This window comes from Xenopus tropicalis, chromosome 5, assembly GCF_000004195.4.
Source record: "Xenopus tropicalis strain Nigerian chromosome 5, UCB_Xtro_10.0, whole genome shotgun sequence".
In the NCBI taxonomy this organism is placed as follows: Eukaryota; Metazoa; Chordata; class Amphibia; order Anura; family Pipidae; genus Xenopus; species Xenopus tropicalis.
The window spans coordinates 95,411,432-95,428,354 of record NC_030681.2 but is presented as its reverse complement, the minus strand read 5'-3'; the positions used below and the strand labels follow the sequence as shown (position 1 = coordinate 95,428,354).

The 16,923-nt window shown below is 43.7% G+C and overlaps 1 protein-coding gene across 23 annotated transcripts in view; it reads right to left on the bottom strand.

Moving 5' to 3' along the window:
* dst (dystonin) overlaps positions 1-16,923 on the bottom strand; it is a 281,394-nt gene that overhangs the window by 239,753 nt on the left and 24,718 nt on the right. For 22 of the 23 annotated variants that reach the window (XM_031903049.1, XM_031903050.1, XM_031903043.1 and 19 more), the window contains exon 4: positions 13,776-13,983. In XM_031903049.1, coding sequence (XP_031758909.1) covers positions 13,776-13,983 — 208 coding nt within the window. Of the gene's footprint in view, positions 1-13,775; positions 13,984-14,087; positions 14,229-16,923 lie in introns of those variants that run through there. The other variant, XM_018094343.2, reaches the window with a different exon arrangement.

Here is a 16,923-nt window from a genome sequence, read left to right as displayed (position 1 = left end):
AATTGGTTTAGACACTAAATAAAAGGCAGTAATGAAAACAGGACTTCTGCTTCAAAGGAAAATGCTTACATTTCCAAAACTGTAAATCATTTGTTTTATATAGTTTTGGTGTTACTGGTCATTTAATAATATTCAGCCTTCTGGGCTGAAAAAAATATGGACAAAATAAGACAAGAAGCAACAAATCCCTTTTTGTGTAAATATTTTAAAATTTGCTTAAAACCTATAGAGTAAAAAAGCAAAATATTTACTATTTTTTTAAGGTCCAGTATCTGTGCAAAGTCACACAGTATTATACAGAAATGTTTAATCTTTAGGCCAGATATTGTGAATATTGTGCTCTATGCTGTCACACAATGCCAATCAATCAATAAACCAGAGGAAAATCACACATAACAAACATGGAGCCAATATAAAGAAATAATGCAAAAACTACAGACGTTACGAATATTAGTTGTAATAATAATGCACTGCTCAAAAAAATAAAGGGAACACAAAAATAAGATATCCTAGATCTCAATGAATGAAATATTCTTATTAAATACTTTGTTCTGTACATAGTTGAATGTGCTGACAACAAAATCACACAAAAATTATCAATGGAAATCAAATTTATCAACCCATGGAGGTCTGGATTTGGAGTCACACTCAAAATTAAAGTGGAAAAAAACACTACAGGCTGATCCAACTTTGATGTAATGTCCTTAAAATAAGTCAGAGTGAGGCTCATTAGTGTGTGGCCTCGTGCCTGTATGACCTCCCTACAACGCCTGGGCATGCACCCACATAAATGGCTCAGGTAGTGCAGCTCATCCAGGATGGCACATCAATGCGAGCTGTGGCAAGAAGGTTTGCTGTGTCTGTCAGCGTAGTGTTCAAGCATGGAGGCACTACCAGGAGACAGGCCAGTACATCAGGCGACGTGGAGGAGGCCGTAGGAGGGCAACAACCCAGCAGCAAGACCACTACCTCCGCCTTTGTGCAAGAAGGAACAGGAGGAGCACTGCCAGAGCCCTACAAAATGACCTCCAGCGGGCCACAAATGTACGTCTGTCTGCTCAAACGGTCAAAAACAGACTCCATGAGGGTGGTATGAGGGGCCCGATGTCCACAGGTGGGGGTTGTGCTTACAGCCCAACACCATGCAGAACATTTGGCATTTGCCAGAGAACACCAAGATTGGCAAATTCGCCACTGGCGCCCTGTGCTCTTCACAGATGAAAGCAGGTTTACACTGAGCACATGTCTGGAGACACAGAGTCTGGAGACACCATGGAGAACGTTCTACTGCCTTCAACATCCTCCAGCATGACCGATTTGGCAGTGGGTCAGTAATGGTGTGGGGTGGCATTTCTTTGGGGGGGCTGCACAGCCCTCCATGTGCTCACCAGAGGTAGCCTGACTGCCATTAGGTACCGAGATGAGATAGGGATACATGGAACAGATACTGTAGTAGATAACAGGTAAGCTCTGTAAAACACCATTGTATTCTACAGAGCTTATCTGTTATGTAACCTGTGCCTTTTTCCAGCTTCAATGGCTGTTTCCTTGGCTACACAGCAGTGCACTTATAAACCATAGTAGTGTTTTTGAAGCAAGCAAACAACTTTTACCAGTGCAGGGCAACAGTATATTATATCTAAATTACTTTAAAACACTTTTCTTTTTTTGGTGTTACTATTCCTTTAAACAAGTGTCAGAACAGCTTTCCCTGTGATTTTGTTAAAGTTGGAGTCTATATGGTGGTTGCACCGTGGTTGCAAATGAGACACAAAATGCAGTGTGCAAAGCCTAGATTTCAGGAACCCAAGGTTCCCACAGCCATGCCCACACAAGTTTTGAACCATATAAATGTTGTGAAGTTGAAGGTTATGTAAATGTAAGTACATATACCACTCATTCCACACCCATTTTATTGTAGATACAAATATTTGTAGTTGAAGTCTAGTTTTATTGTATGATCAGACAGTGCATTGCTTAAAGTATGTATGGTGGGGCAGAATTTGATTTCATCTTCATTATTAAAAGAAAAGTAAAGAGTAAAAATGCTTAAGAAAGTGCAGATTATGATATTTACTGATATACTTTCAAAAGTTCTGAACTTTGTTAGTATATTTAAGTTGCATAAAGCACTTAACTGGAAAACAAAGGTTCTCTGCATCTACACAAGGTCAGTATCTCAGGAAAATGTAAAATTTGTTACAAATGTTGTAATATCCTCAGCAGAATCAGTTCAAGTATTTTTAAACAAAGATTTTGTGTCAGTGGGCTGTTAAACTATTGTATCCGTAAGTACTTTAAGAGCAAGCAGAACCAGTTAGTTTTTATACTGAGTTAGGAAGGATGGGGTGTGCAAGGCTCTAAGAGACACAGTTTTAATTAATATTCCAGCTCAGGGTTGTCGAGCTGCAGGCCTATCAACCTATGTGCTGGGTACTGCCCTCTAGGGGAATAACAAAAGAACATCACATAAAATGTTGTTCAGTGTTGCTCCTGTCTCTGTCTCTCACCACTTTCCATTCCAACATTCTGGCTAAATGTGTAGGACTCATTAAGAGCAATGTTATATACAGTTGTTTGTTATTTAAGCACCGAAAGTGTTTGTATCATTTACAATTTTCCAAACACCTTCAATGATAACCAGGGGGAGGTAGAAGAGGCAGGTGCCTTGGACACAAGTGGGGGTGGGGCAAAATTGAGAGACTGGAAAGCAGCAACAGTGGGTCAGAACAATTCTTTGGTTCTCCGACAACACAATACAATTAATTTGTAAACAAAAGTAATTAAAAGGATCCTAATTATTTCCAGACTTACAGTAATGGTACAGTAGGAAATTTCAAGGTGGGGGAATACTAAAATTTGCCCCCATTACAAAGAAATGGAAATTGCTGTTATGCACTGGGTCTGGTTTAGCATTCTTAAGGTAAAGATTTTGTTGTTCCTTCATTACAAAATCATTTATAAGTGACACCTGCTGAGGGCTTTGCAAGCATAGCCAAGATAAATGCCTTTTGGCGACATTTAGTCCCACCCTACCATTGTTGCTTTCTGTAAATCATTCACTGCCTTTCCCTCAAGCCCTAGGGATGTCTCAAGCATCTCTGCATTTCTGTAATGGATTCAGACCCTTGACTACTGCTGCTGCTGAAAATAACTGATTTCACTCCAGTAGGAATTCATAGCATGATAACATGGCAGAGTTGTTGTTTACTAAGGGCTCTAAGCATTACAGGGGCCCCTGGTGTCAGAGATGTGCACAATGCCACAACCACAGCCTACCCCCAGCCTGAAATTGGCACAGGCACAGATGGTCCTGTTATACTGCTCACACTGATCAGGGAGGCTCTATGTATCCTTTCAACTCTGCCACCAGATTTACCTGCAAGTATCTGTGAGATTTTTGTTATGTTTCAATCAATTTTTAGTTATCGAATAGGTGCATCTATGGTAAATATGCCCCTGCCTGTGGTGTCAGCTGCTGATAAAATACAAATTCCAGCCTCCCACCAATACCATGCTGGATATCCCTGAGTTACAAGTTTCTTCCCCTTAAACTGGCCTCAGCAGTTCTGCTATGTGCAAGGCCACCTATATCTAACTCATTTATACTTGTGAGCCCCCAGGTGCACATGTGTTTAAACTGCTAAAAGGACATGCCTTCATGGCATAAATCAGGTTTTATGACTATGAAAGACCTGAAAATTGCTTTGCTCACTGGGAGAGTTTTTGTTCACAGACTTGCAAATGTCACAACTGTTACAACTGTGGTGACAGGGAAATAAATTAAGAACATAGGATACAAATTAAGAGATCATTGGAGAAATATATGATAGCTGTAAATGATACTGAATAGGTAAAAAACATTTTTCCTTTCCTGAGGTTACTGGCCGTTTAAGGGCATATGGCATTCAGGAACCAAGCCTCCAGGTGATCTCACTGGGGATCCTTTACAAAAGCAAGAAGCACACAAAGGACATGTGGTCAGGCACCATTAGAATTAAATTAGCAATGCAGTCTGTTGTGGGAGGGGGGATTTTATCCCATTACTGTCCTAATAGCGTTATTGGTACAGCATAGAATGTTAATATGAAAAGTAATTTTTCCTTATGGCAGTGGTCCCCAAACTGTGGTGAGGGTTCCACTTGGGGACTGTAACAATGACTGGGGGTTCCAGTCTAAAGCTCATTTGAGGTAGGATGTAGGAATGATTCCTATTAGTGCTAGATACTCCAAGCTCGACTTAAAAATCCATCAGGAAGAAATTTAAGGGGTAACAGTATTTGGATATTTGGGGTACCATTGCCGAATGGCTGAAGTAGTGTTTGCACAGAGCTGTAAGCTTGTATAAATGAAAAAATGCTGGACCTTAAGTGGGACTTAAACCACACAAATACATAAAAACACAGCTACAATCTGTAAAAACTGGCATATATAATAGCCATCATGCCCTTCATCCAAAGGAAGGATACAGGGATGTGTGGAAAGTCCAAATGCACAGAGCACCAGCGGAACTTCTATAACTACTGTTTTATTCACATATGAAAACATGGAGCTGGTTACTACATAAACATCCCACAGCACTACTTGCTCTAACTCTCATTACGTGATGTGGTATGGTGACAAAAAGGTCCCCGGTTTCCTGGGGAAAAGTGATTGACAACAGGTATAAAAATCCAAAAATAGGAAAAAAAAAAAGCTCCAGCAGATTAACTGCAAAACATTTATTATGGGTAGTGGTAACACGACATGTTTCGGGTTAATACCCTTTATCAAGTGTACACTTGATAAAGGGTATTAACCCGAAACATGTCGTGTTACCACTACCCATAATAAATGTTTTGCAGTTAATCTGCTGGAGCTTTTTTTTCCTATTTTTGGATTTTTGCAGTTGTATTTGGTTGCAGCACAGAGCAACAACTAGGAGCTAAAGCATTTTTCGTAAGTACTTTATACAAAGTTCACCAATAATTTTTCATTATTGACAACAGGTATGTTGGGCCACGGATTCTCAGACATTTTTACTGAGGTGAGACCAGCAGTGTTTTGGGGCATAGAAACACTTTGTTTCTCTGCAGTTTTTTAAATTGTTGATCCGGGGCTGGTCTTACGGGGAATCCGCAAGAGCAGGGTGGGTGGATTCCCAAATCCATAGGCCAGGTTTTCAGGAGGCCCTAGGCCTATTTGTAGTACACCTGAAGCTGTGCAGGGGAGCTGATGAGCCTGTGTGTGTGAGAGAGAGACACGCTGCTGGATTTGCTCAGCTTCAGGAGAAAGAGAAGCATTTATTTTTGTGTTAGCCAGGAGGCTTGATATTTCTGTTCCAATTCTTGTTTTATACCCCCTGCGAGGGGAAACTTCTGCAACCGCTGAAAAATAAACGCGGGCAGGAAGCCCTTACACCGGTCTTGGTGTGTGCAGTTGCCTCATTTGCAGCCTACCAGCGAGTGAACCCCCACAATTGGTGTTTCGGATGCGGGCATCGACTGCCACACGCGGGAGTCGCCTGACCACAGTAAGTCTCCTGTGGGAATTGTGTGGACTGTATATCGTATAAGTGATATTTAAAGGGACACTGCACATAAAAGTTATAATATGGAGGATGTCCTCAAGGCCTTGCTGCAATCCACGGTTGCCTTACAAAGGGCCCACCAGGAGAGCACGGCTACCTTACAAAGGGCCCACCAGGAGAGCCTGGTGCTACAGCAGCAGTCTAACGCCAACCAGCAGGAGGCAAATCGTTTGTTGGAAGCCCAGATTACAGCACTGGCACAGGCTGCAGAGAAAGATCGGCAGTTGCAAAGTGAGCTGGTAAAACAGCTGAGAGCCAAGGTCTCTGGGGATGCTGCTGTGGCCCCTGGAGTACATCGCTCCATCCCAGGCAGCAACCTCCTGCAGAGAATGACTGGGCAGGATGATGTGGAGGCTTTCCTCTGTACCTTTGAGAGGACGGCAGAGCAGCAAGCCTGGTCAAGGGAGCAGTGGGCGATGATTGTTGCACCACTACTAGTGGGGGATGCCCAGAAAGCTTTTTATGATCTGTCCTCCGAGGACGCTAAGGACTATGACAAGTTGAAGTCTGAAATCCTGCGGAGACTGGGGGTAACCACCTCTGTGAGGGCCCAGCGGGTCCACAGTTGGGACTTTAAGGTTAAGGGGTCACCGCGTTCCCAGATGTATGATCTCATTAACCTAGTGAAACGTTGGCTGCAGCCAGACTTGCTTTCCGGACCTCAGGTAGTGGAAAGGGTCACAATGGACCGATACCTGAGAGCCCTTCCCACAGAATTACGGCGGTGGGTGAGCCAATCTGACCCAAATACAGCAGACCAGTTGGTGGAACTGGTGGAGCGATACCTCGCTGCTGAGGACTTCACTACCCGGGCGGTGTCCACCCCGAAGAGGCTGTCTGCAGTTGTCCTACCCAAGAAGTTGGCTACAGTGGAGAAGCCCAGCGCAGAGGACCCCGGGAACCCAGGTTCAGAGTCAACAAGAGGAAGATCTCGCGGAGACAGCCCACGCCAGACCCGCAGAGCTCCCCAGTGCTGGAGGTGCCGAGAGTGGGGACATATTGCCCCCAACTGCCCAGCTGATCCAGAACCCATGGAGTGTGGAACAGAGAGGAAGTTGTCTCTGTTCGCTCGACCAGGTCTTGTTGCAGATCCTGAGGTACCTACTTGTGTCGTCCAGATTGGTAAGCGCACTGTGAATGCACTGTTAGACACAGGTAGCTTAGTCACACTGGTAAACACACAGCTCCTGAAAGACTGTCCTTTAACCCAGCGTCAAGTGGGAGTGGTGTGTGTACATGGGGACTGTAAGAAATACCCCACGGCCCTAGTGACTTTTGTGACCCCCGCAGGGACTGTGTGCCATGAAGTGGCAGTGTCTCCCATACTCCTGCACAGTGTAATTTTGGGCAGAGACTTCCCCTTATTTCGAGAACTGTGCCAGGAACAGGTTCCGGAGACTGAGCATGGGGAGGGGAGACTCCACCCAATTGAACTGGATCCTTCTACAGGGACTGTTAAGGACAGTACAATGTCTGGGGGAGAGAAAGTGGGACCACTCGTCTCAGATGTTATTGTAAATGGTACTGATGAGGGGTCAGAAGAAAATGAGTTGTTTCCCTTAGCTGTATTAGTTGGCGAATCTGAAGCAACTGCGGAGACTGTTGAGGAACCTAGCATGCCTGAGCTAGAGGTCTCCCGGGATAACTTTGGAACCGCCCAGCTAAGGGACCCAACACTTACTAAAGCTTGGGAAAATGTCACCATTAATAATGAGAACACAGAAAATCCGGGTGTAGATTGTGTATTTCCTCACCTTGTTGTACAAAATGACTTGCTTTACTATGTGGATAAGATTCGAGGGGAGATTGTGGAACAGCTAGTGGTTCCCCAGCCATATAGGAGAACGGTTCTCAATCTGGCCCATTCTCATCCACTAGGTGGCCACCTAGCATATGAGAAAACCAAAGACCGAGTGTTACAGCGGTTCTTTTGGCCGGGGGTACATGCAGATATAAAGAGCCATTGTGAATCCTGCCCAGAGTGTCAGAAATCTGCTCCAATGCCCCATTTTCGCAGCCCGTTAGTCCCATTGCCAGTAATTGAAATTCCATTTGAGCGTATTGCAATGGACTTGGTAGGGCCACTAATAAAATCTGCTAGAGGGCATCAGTACATTTTGGTAGTCATGGACTATGCCACTCGGTATCCAGAGGCTGTTCCCTTAAGGAACACCTCCTCAAAAACCATTGCCCGAGAGCTGTTCCACATGTTCACCCGTACGGGAATTCCAAAAGAGATACTTACAGATCAGGGGACTCCCTTCATGTCTAGAGTAATGAAGGAGTTGTGCAAATTTCTCCAAATCAAACAGTTACGCACATCTGTTTATCATCCCCAAACTGACGGGTTGGTAGAAAGGTTCAACAAGACCCTCAAGGGGATGTTAAAAAAAGTGGTTGATAAAGATGGGAGGAATTGGGATTGTTTACTTCCCTATCTTATGTTTGCCATTAGAGAAGTCCCACAGGCCTCTACGGGGTTTTCCCCCTTCGAGTTGTTATATGGGCGCCACCCACGAGGGCTGTTGGACGTGGCAAAGGAGACATGGGAATCTGAATCCACCCCATACAAAAGTGTGGTAGAGCATATTGCAGACATGCAAGACCGTCTTGCAATGGTCATGCCCCTTGTGAGAGAGCATATGCTTCAGGCCCAGGAAGCTCAAAGCCGAATATATAATAGATCGGCCCGTGTCCGAACTTTCCAGCCTGGGGACAGGGTGTTAGTCTTGGTTCCTACAGTAGAAAGTAAGTTCCTGGCCAAATGGCAGGGCCCTTACGAGATTATAGAGCGCATAGGGGAAGTTAATTATAAGGTGTCCCAACCAGACAGGCGTAAGAAGGAGCAGCTCTATCATGTGAACCTAATTAAGTCCTGGAAAGATAGGGAAGCCCTGTCAGCCTATTCTACAGCTGTAGAGGTAGAAATCCCTCATGTGCCTGAGGTAAAAGTGGCTGAGACCCTCACTAACAGTCAGAAGCAGGAAATGAGAGAATTCCTGATCAGGAATAGACAAATATTCTCAGACCAGCCTGGGCTTACTGAGATGATAAAACATGACATTATAACTGGACCTGGGGTTAAAGTCAATGTCAGACCTTATAGGATACCCGAGGCCCGACGCCAGGCAGTTGCAGGGGAGATTAAAAGGATGTTGGAGCTGGACGTAATTGAGGAGTCCCATAGTGAATGGTCCAGCCCCATTGTCCTTGTCCCAAAACCGGATGGTAGCATCCGATTTTGCAATGACTTCAGAAAGTTAAATGAGGTCAGCAAGTTTGATGCATATCCTATGCCCCGGGTAGATGAATTGATTGAAAGGCTAGGACAGGCCCGATACATCACCACTCTAGATCTTACCAAGGGGTATTGGCAGGTACCCCTCACCGAAGGGGCGAAAGAGAAGACGGCCTTTTCCACTCCTGAGGGGCAGTGGCAATATAAACGCCTACCGTTTGGCTTACATGGGGCCCCAGCTACGTTTCAGAGAATGATGGATCGCATTCTCAAACCACACAGAGGGTATGCTTCAGCCTACCTGGACGATGTGGTTATCTTTAGCCCGGACTGGGAAAGTCATTTGCCTCGGGTACAAGCGGTCCTTGACTCTATCTGGAAGGCTGGTCTGACAGCAAACCCCAAAAAGTGTGCCATGGGGTTAGAAGAGGCCCGCTATTTGGGGTATGTTATTGGAAGAGGGGTAGTCAAGCCCCAGGTGTCCAAAATTGAGGGAATTCAGCAGTGGCCCCGGCCCAATTCCAAGAAGCAAGTGAGGGCTTTTCTTGGGATAGTGGGGTATTACAGGAGATTTGTCCCCAATTTTGCCTCCCTAGCATCCCCACTTACTGACCTCACAAAAGGGAGTAAAACTGGAGCAGTTACATGCACTGTTCCCTCTAAGCTGTGCGCGTGTGCGCGCGCACACGACTTTCCGAACCCGCGCACACAAATTAAAATAGCGCGCACAAAAATTAAATTTTTGTAACTTGATTTAGACAAACTGAAAGACCTGCGCAAAAATGCCCATAACTGAACTCCAACAAACATTCTGTAGCGCACAAAAATTTAATCTTGCTTTAAAATGCGCACGGATGATATTTTTTGCGCACACAGCCTATAAAAAATTAGAGGGAACGTTGGTTACATGGACCCCAGAGGCAGAAGAAGCCTTTCTAAACCTGAAGGCATCCTTGTGCAGATACCCAGTGCTAATAGCTCCTAATTTCAAAAAAGAGTTCCTTGTACAGACTGATGCCTCTGAGGTTGGGTTAGGGGCTGTTCTGTCACAAGTGGTGAATGGGGAAGAACACCCGGTAGCATACCTAAGTAGGAAACTAACCCCCGCTGAATGCAGGTATGCCATTGTTGAGAGGGAGTGTCTGGCCATCAAGTGGGCATTGGAGAGCCTGAGATATTATCTCTTAGGGAGGCAGTTCAAACTTATCACCGACCATGCCCCACTTAAATGGATGGCCCAAAATAGGGAAAAGAATGCCAGGGTCACCAGGTGGTTCTTATCTCTTCAGAATTTTAAGTTCTCAGTGGAACATAGACCTGGAAAGTTGCAAGGTAATGCAGATGCTCTCTCCAGGGTATATTCGTTGATGGCATGCTGTGCTCAGCCCCACGGGCTTGAGCAGAGGGGGGGGATATGTGGTATGGTGACAAAAAGGTCCCCGGTTTCCTGGGGAAAAGTGATTGACAACAGGTATGTTGGGCCACGGATTCTCAGACATTTTTACTGAGGTGAGACCAGCAGTGTTTTGGGGCATAGAAACACTTTGTTTCTCTGCAGTTTTTTAAATTGTTGATCCGGGGCTGGTCTTACGGGGAATCCGCAAGAGCAGGGTGGGTGGATTCCCAAATCCATAGGCCAGGTTTTCAGGAGGCCCTAGGCCTATTTGTAGTACACCTGAAGCTGTGCAGGGGAGCTGATGAGCCTGTGTGTGTGAGAGAGAGACACGCTGCTGGATTTGCTCAGCTTCAGGAGAAAGAGAAGCATTTATTTTTGTGTTAGCCAGGAGGCTTGATATTTCTGTTCCAATTCTTGTTTTATACCCCCTGCGAGGGGAAACTTCTGCAACCGCTGAAAAATAAATGCGGGCAGGAAGCCCTTACACCGGTCTTGGTGTGTGCAGTTGCCTCATTTGCAGCCTACCAGCGAGTGAACCCCCACAGTGATTTTAAAAAGTATACTTTAAAAATTAATAGGGTCTGTATGGATTGATGTGCACACAGAAAGGCAAGGGTTAATATTTTAAAGGTGGGGTTAAGATTTAAGGTTTCAAAATCATGTAATTAAAGTAGATTACTTGCTTCTGAGGAAGTGGCAAGTAGCCATGAAACATATGACGCGTGTAGTCCTGATGGATGTTTATGTAGTAACTGGCTCCATGTTTTTGAAGTTATGTGAATAAAACAGTGATTTTAAAAGTACCATTGGTGCTCTGTGCATTTGGACTTTTGGATGGTATATTACACCTTCCAGGGGTTGTACGGTGTGTAGAAGCACAGTGTGAGATTAAACACGGCCTGTGGAGTGTGCCTGACTTTAGATTTGTGAGTTACTGGAACTTGTGGGTGATTCTTGCAGAAGGGTAGAACATTTAACAGAAGTGATCTACAGCTTGCTTCACAATCCCTAAGAGCCTAACAATAAAAATTACCAATCAAGCACCTCAACATGCCCACCCTGAGCTAACCCATTCCTTAGAGAACAGAGTATGTTAATAATGAGCATTTACCTCATAGGGAATAATAGCCAGAATGGCACAGGAATGTGTAATCTGGTTACCACACACACAGAGCAGTCATTGCACGGCATCCATTATCTGGATGAGAAAACAGTGAGTCATTCTCATCCTTATAGGAATATGCAGTGAACCACAGTAAAAAAATTCCTGTGTTAAAATCTATATCACATATTACATTATCTGGCAATTTTAAACCCCATCAAGTCCATGAGAAAGTAATCTATCATCCTGTGGCCCTATAGCTTGAATTTATTTCTCCAAATATCAGCAGCATGGGATGCTGGGTACTGTAGTTCAATTAAAGCTAAAGAAATAACACATTTCTATGCTATGAATAACATTCATTATTCCGCCACTCATAGACTACATCATAATGTCTGTCAGTTAGGGAGAAGAGATATTCCCATTGCTAAGAGCGCAAATCAAGAAATCGAACCCATTATCCCCATTATAATGAATATCATAGTAACGAGAAGAGCAACATCATAGCTGCTAAAAGCATCCCTGTCACAGGATGACCTTGGCAAGAAGCAGGTAATAAGTCATCTTTGCATCAGACGTTGTGCTTGCTTGAATGTCATGTAGGATAGATTGGGATGCAGTGCCCTCCAATGGAGTAGTTCGGAGACTATGCCCATCCAATGATTCAGCAGTAGATTAGACACAATCTCTGCTCACTTTCTAAACTGTTACTGACAGTGATTTCCAGTAATGAAAAAAAATCAGCTCAGATACAGGAAATTGTGTCATTTATTGGTTCGATTCCTATTTTAGGCAAACAGTGTACTCAGATCGAATCTATATAACAGATTTTACCTTTTTTAATTAGTGAGATTCTGTTATGAAATGATAGGTGCAGAACCAATTGTAATAGGTGTAGAACCCAATGTAATTCACTCATAAGTGTTCATATAAATGTGCATTCCTGATGCAGGAAGAGGCCCCAAGCCTCAGACTAATTGGTCTGTATCACTGAGCTCACAAAGTGTTGGAATAGACCCCAGGACATCACTCGCTTGGTTACCAATGAAGCATGTTTACCTGATAATTTACTTATTTTGCATGCTAGATTAATTCTAATGTTGAAATGCATTCTCTAAGCAAGAAAGCAATGCTCACAAATGTCCATATTTTTTCTCTTTTGGAAATATTTACATGGCATCAATCAGCACCCAAAACAGATATTTTACCTTGTTATACTGCAGTTTAGCAATTTCTTTAATGTAACAAGTATGCAAGGGGGAGTGTGATCCTAGAGATGGTATGTGAGTAGGGTAATGAATCACAAAGTCTCCTCTGAGATAAATTCCCTGGGAAAGCATTGCAACATCAAGGGGCTGCTTTGTATATCTCCTATCTGAAACACAGCACTGTGGCCAATAAAAAACTATAGGACACAGCACACGAAATAACAGCAAACTATATGGAAAATGGTAAACAAGAATTAAACAAGTGGCGTTCTATCTGCAGCAACCGAGCTGTTGCACAGAAATGTATTTTGCTGATATGGGAGTTGTAGTTTAACAACAAGTAATCAACAGCTCAGATTTCTTTAAATATGGCAGGCTACTACAGATATATACTGTATAAACTGGTCTCTGCTCCAGGGAGCCACAGGTTTTATTTCTAACTCAAACCCTATGCAGCGCTCACATGTAACCTAATCTCACCGTGCCTGGGGCACAGTCAGGGGCAGCGACAACTTTAACCTGTATAACTCTGCCAGCTGTTTGCTGTTCTTCAGAACAAAGATAATTATTCCTAAATAGCAAGAGTTATCTTCTCCAGCCTAGTGTGATACATGTATTTTCAGGAAACAGTTTCTCATTGTGCATGCAGTGCCATTAACTGGCATCACTAGCGACTCCATCACTAAAGATATTAGTTTGACAAACACAGGGCTGTAAATCACAGTCACAGATTTCACTGAATTTACTGCTTGATGTTTCTTATTAGTAAATATAATATCTAGCACTAGGTTAGTTGCTTTTATTCAGCATCTGGGGTACCGTGGATAATAGCCTCACTTTCCCGCATCCTGATGTCAGGCTACTGATTGGCCAGTGAGATTCTCTCATTGAGAGGCTTCCTGTGTACACAAACACTGCTCATGGAGAAGAATAGGACTGAAAGAGCTTAGTCACCACAATACAGAGCAGCCTGCTCCTTAACCCCTTGTTTGCTGACAAAGAACAATACTCTTCTCTTGTCATTGGCAGTACAGAGAAGACATTTTCAATAAAGGGTTCTAACCTGAGGCCATCCTGCTAAGGTTCACTATCTATCTATCATCTATCTATCATCTATCTATCTATCCCTACCAACCAACCACAGCTACAACAAACCTTATCATAAGCATCGAATAAGAACACATTGGGGCATTTGCCAGTGAGTGGGTCCTATTAGGTAAATACAATTATTATGCTAGGCAGTGCCAGGCAAAAGCCCTTACCAGCTATCCTGAGTACTGCCCTCTCTGCTGGATCCAGCACTGCTGCCCCTGAGCTCTTCCTCTTGCACCTCTCATGTCTCGGTAGGTTCCAGGGCAGGGTGTCCCCAGGAGCAGGGGAGGCTGAGCCAGATTTTTGGCTGAAATCGTCATCGTCGGAGAAGTCGGCCGAGGAAGACATGGAGCAGCGATAGGAAGCTGTGCCGGAGCTCTGGGGAGAGAAGAGAGAAATACAGTGACCATGCATTTCCCAGGCACAGTCCATGGACAAGCAGCGCAACAAGAGTCCCTGAGCCGGCAAATCCAGCCGCTTACCATGGTGTGACATCCAGAAGATCACTTGATTGCTAAGAAATCATTTGCCTTTCTTTTTCTATGAGGATGGGCAACAGGAAATGATCCCAACAATCAAAGGATCTCACCACTGACCGGCCCAGCAATACAGCTCTCGCTGCAGCCAAGCCTACTGCTGGAAAAGTGCAGTGTCTGGCGCCATCTGCTGGTTAGCTCGATACCTGCATGGTCCTGCGACAGACTAATTAATATCTGCTTTTCTTTGGGAAAGATAGAGGGAGGGGGGCCGTTTCCTTTGTAGTGTTTTTCCTTTACTTCCGAGACGTTAACTCTATGCTGACATGCTTACTTACAGAGCCACGTCTATCCGGTCCATATACTGTAGGCAAGGGATGAGCGCAGCGCTAGAGAATAGCAGGAACTGACAGACTAAGGCAGCTCCCTTAGGACTTTATATACACAGGAGTTGCTGGAGTTCTCAGCCAAGACTCTTCCAGTAAACTCATGTTTCATCCTAGTTTATAGCCCCCTGTCGTGACAGATCATGTTAACAACGAACACATCTGCCTTTGGTCAAGTGAATTGTAGTGTAGTGCCAGGTAGGCTCCCTGCCAGTTGTGGGCTCAGTGTCATGCAGCAGGGTGTGAGGCTCAGGAGGAGCTGACATTTGCAGTTTCTTATTAGTGACACATACAGGTGCAACATTAGGAGGTGCCACACTTCCTATCAGCTGCAAGGTGGAACTGGCCTGCCTTATTTGAGAATCTCCCAGTGCCTTAATTAACTAAATGACTGGGTCCTTTCCACAGTAATATAATTTTAGGGCCCACATAAACTTTAAGAATACAATATTTAGTTTATGTTGGAACCCCCTAACTAGGGATGCACTGAACCCATTTTTTTGGGTTCTGCCGAACCCCCAAACCCACCCTGATGGGTTCTGCTGAATTCCGAATCTGAATTAGCATATGCTAATTAGAATCGTGAAGAGTTAAAAGTTGCTGCGTGGGGCTAAAACCCCCCTAAATGTTAACCCTTTCTGAAAGCTAATTAGCATATGCTAATTTATGATAATTAGGATTCAGATTCAGTTTGGTCGGGACCGTGGATTTGGCCGAAATCAAATCCATCAAAAAAAAGCCTGGATTCAGCCTGAATTCTGAACCAAATCCGGGATTTGGTGCATCCCTACCCCTAACCCTATGTTTCACGGGTCCCACGCAGTGCAGGGTCTGCTTCCTGTATAGTCAGGCCCCTAGGATTTCCAATTGGCCCTGGCTAGGTTTTCATCAGCTTTTTCTTATTGTTAAAATAGGCCTGTATGACACCCAAACATTTAGCGCTCACTGTTACATTAACACTCACTGTTAGAGCTGGGCAAAGGAACTCTGACAACCAACGAAAAGATGGCACACTGTCTCTTTTTCCAATGCAGATGCACCCTAGGCAGGTTCCTCTGCTCCCTACTGTTATTTCCAGTCATGCAAACTCTTTGCTGTGAGAGCAGGCCCTTGATGTTAGTTTCTTTGATGAGCTCTATGAGACAATTTGACACTGACTTTTGGCATTACTACCTTGTTACTATGGGGTCTTGTGTTTGGACCCAACAAGTCTTCTATATGTATGGAATGTGTGTTACCCCGGTGCTTACATGGATTTGCTATTCTTTCCTCCCCCAGATGAAATCCTGGGTTTGTTAGCTTCATTGGTCCTTATATTCTAGAGTAGTTAAAATTACTTGTTCTTAGTGCCAAACTGCAGTTATGTTGGTATATTCAATCCCTCAGTCTTGTTAGGAACTTTGGAATATCCATTGTCAAAGCTTCATCTCAGAGATATTTATTGTGAATAAGCTCCAAACCTTTATGTGGATATTTCTAACTTTTCATATTGACTCTTACACAAGGATGTTTACATTTTAGCTTTTACATTTTGCCAAGTGGGCATTTATGATATAGGACAATAAAGAACATAGGCAATGCAGTGTGAGCCTGCTTTCAAAACCCATCACCATTTGGTTCTGATTTAGGTAGAACAGTACAAAAAAGTGTCTGCTATTTGGCATCTACTGAAGGGGGATTTGGGGTTTCTAAAGAAAGGGGGTGGGGTTTTAACTGTGTAAAATGCAGATGTTGGGAGGTATGCTACATATATTCTTTAACATATATACACATACAAATGCACTATGGTGAAGGAAATTTTTCAGCACAACAATAAAACACAAGGGACCATACAATATACACCCACTATCGTGTCAAGTGTGGACAAATTCCGGATCACCATATGATGTGCAGCTTCTGTCTCATGCTGTGTGTGCTCACAAGATCACATGTAATCAATAAGACACTTCATTTGAAACATAATCCATATATGAGTAGGCACTGTGTTGATTCATCGGATATTAGATCACCACACACTGTGCCTCAACAAACTCATGCAGTGTGTCTGGGTACTCACAACTCACAACATGCATATGGTTAGCAAGAAAAGTATATATCGTGTATATATTGGCTTTATTAACTAAAAGCAGTTACAGTGCCAGTTGGTTACTTACAGATGTTTGTTGGTAGTCAGCTTATAAAAAGTACACAGGTGCCCATACACCTGCTCTCTAAACACGCAATCCATTGGTAGTAACCACCTTTTTTGTCAGTAAAACAATAAATGTAAAAAGAAGTTAGCCTAAAAAAGTCACACATGTCTCATTCAAATGATTGGAAGGCAGCACTTATTTTGAGCTCACAACACAAGTATGTATAAGTAATTTAGTGAATGGCATTTTAAATGGTGCAGTTCTGCTTTAATATTTGCCACTAACACTGTGCCTTTAACACAGTGTTAACACAGTTAATGAGTT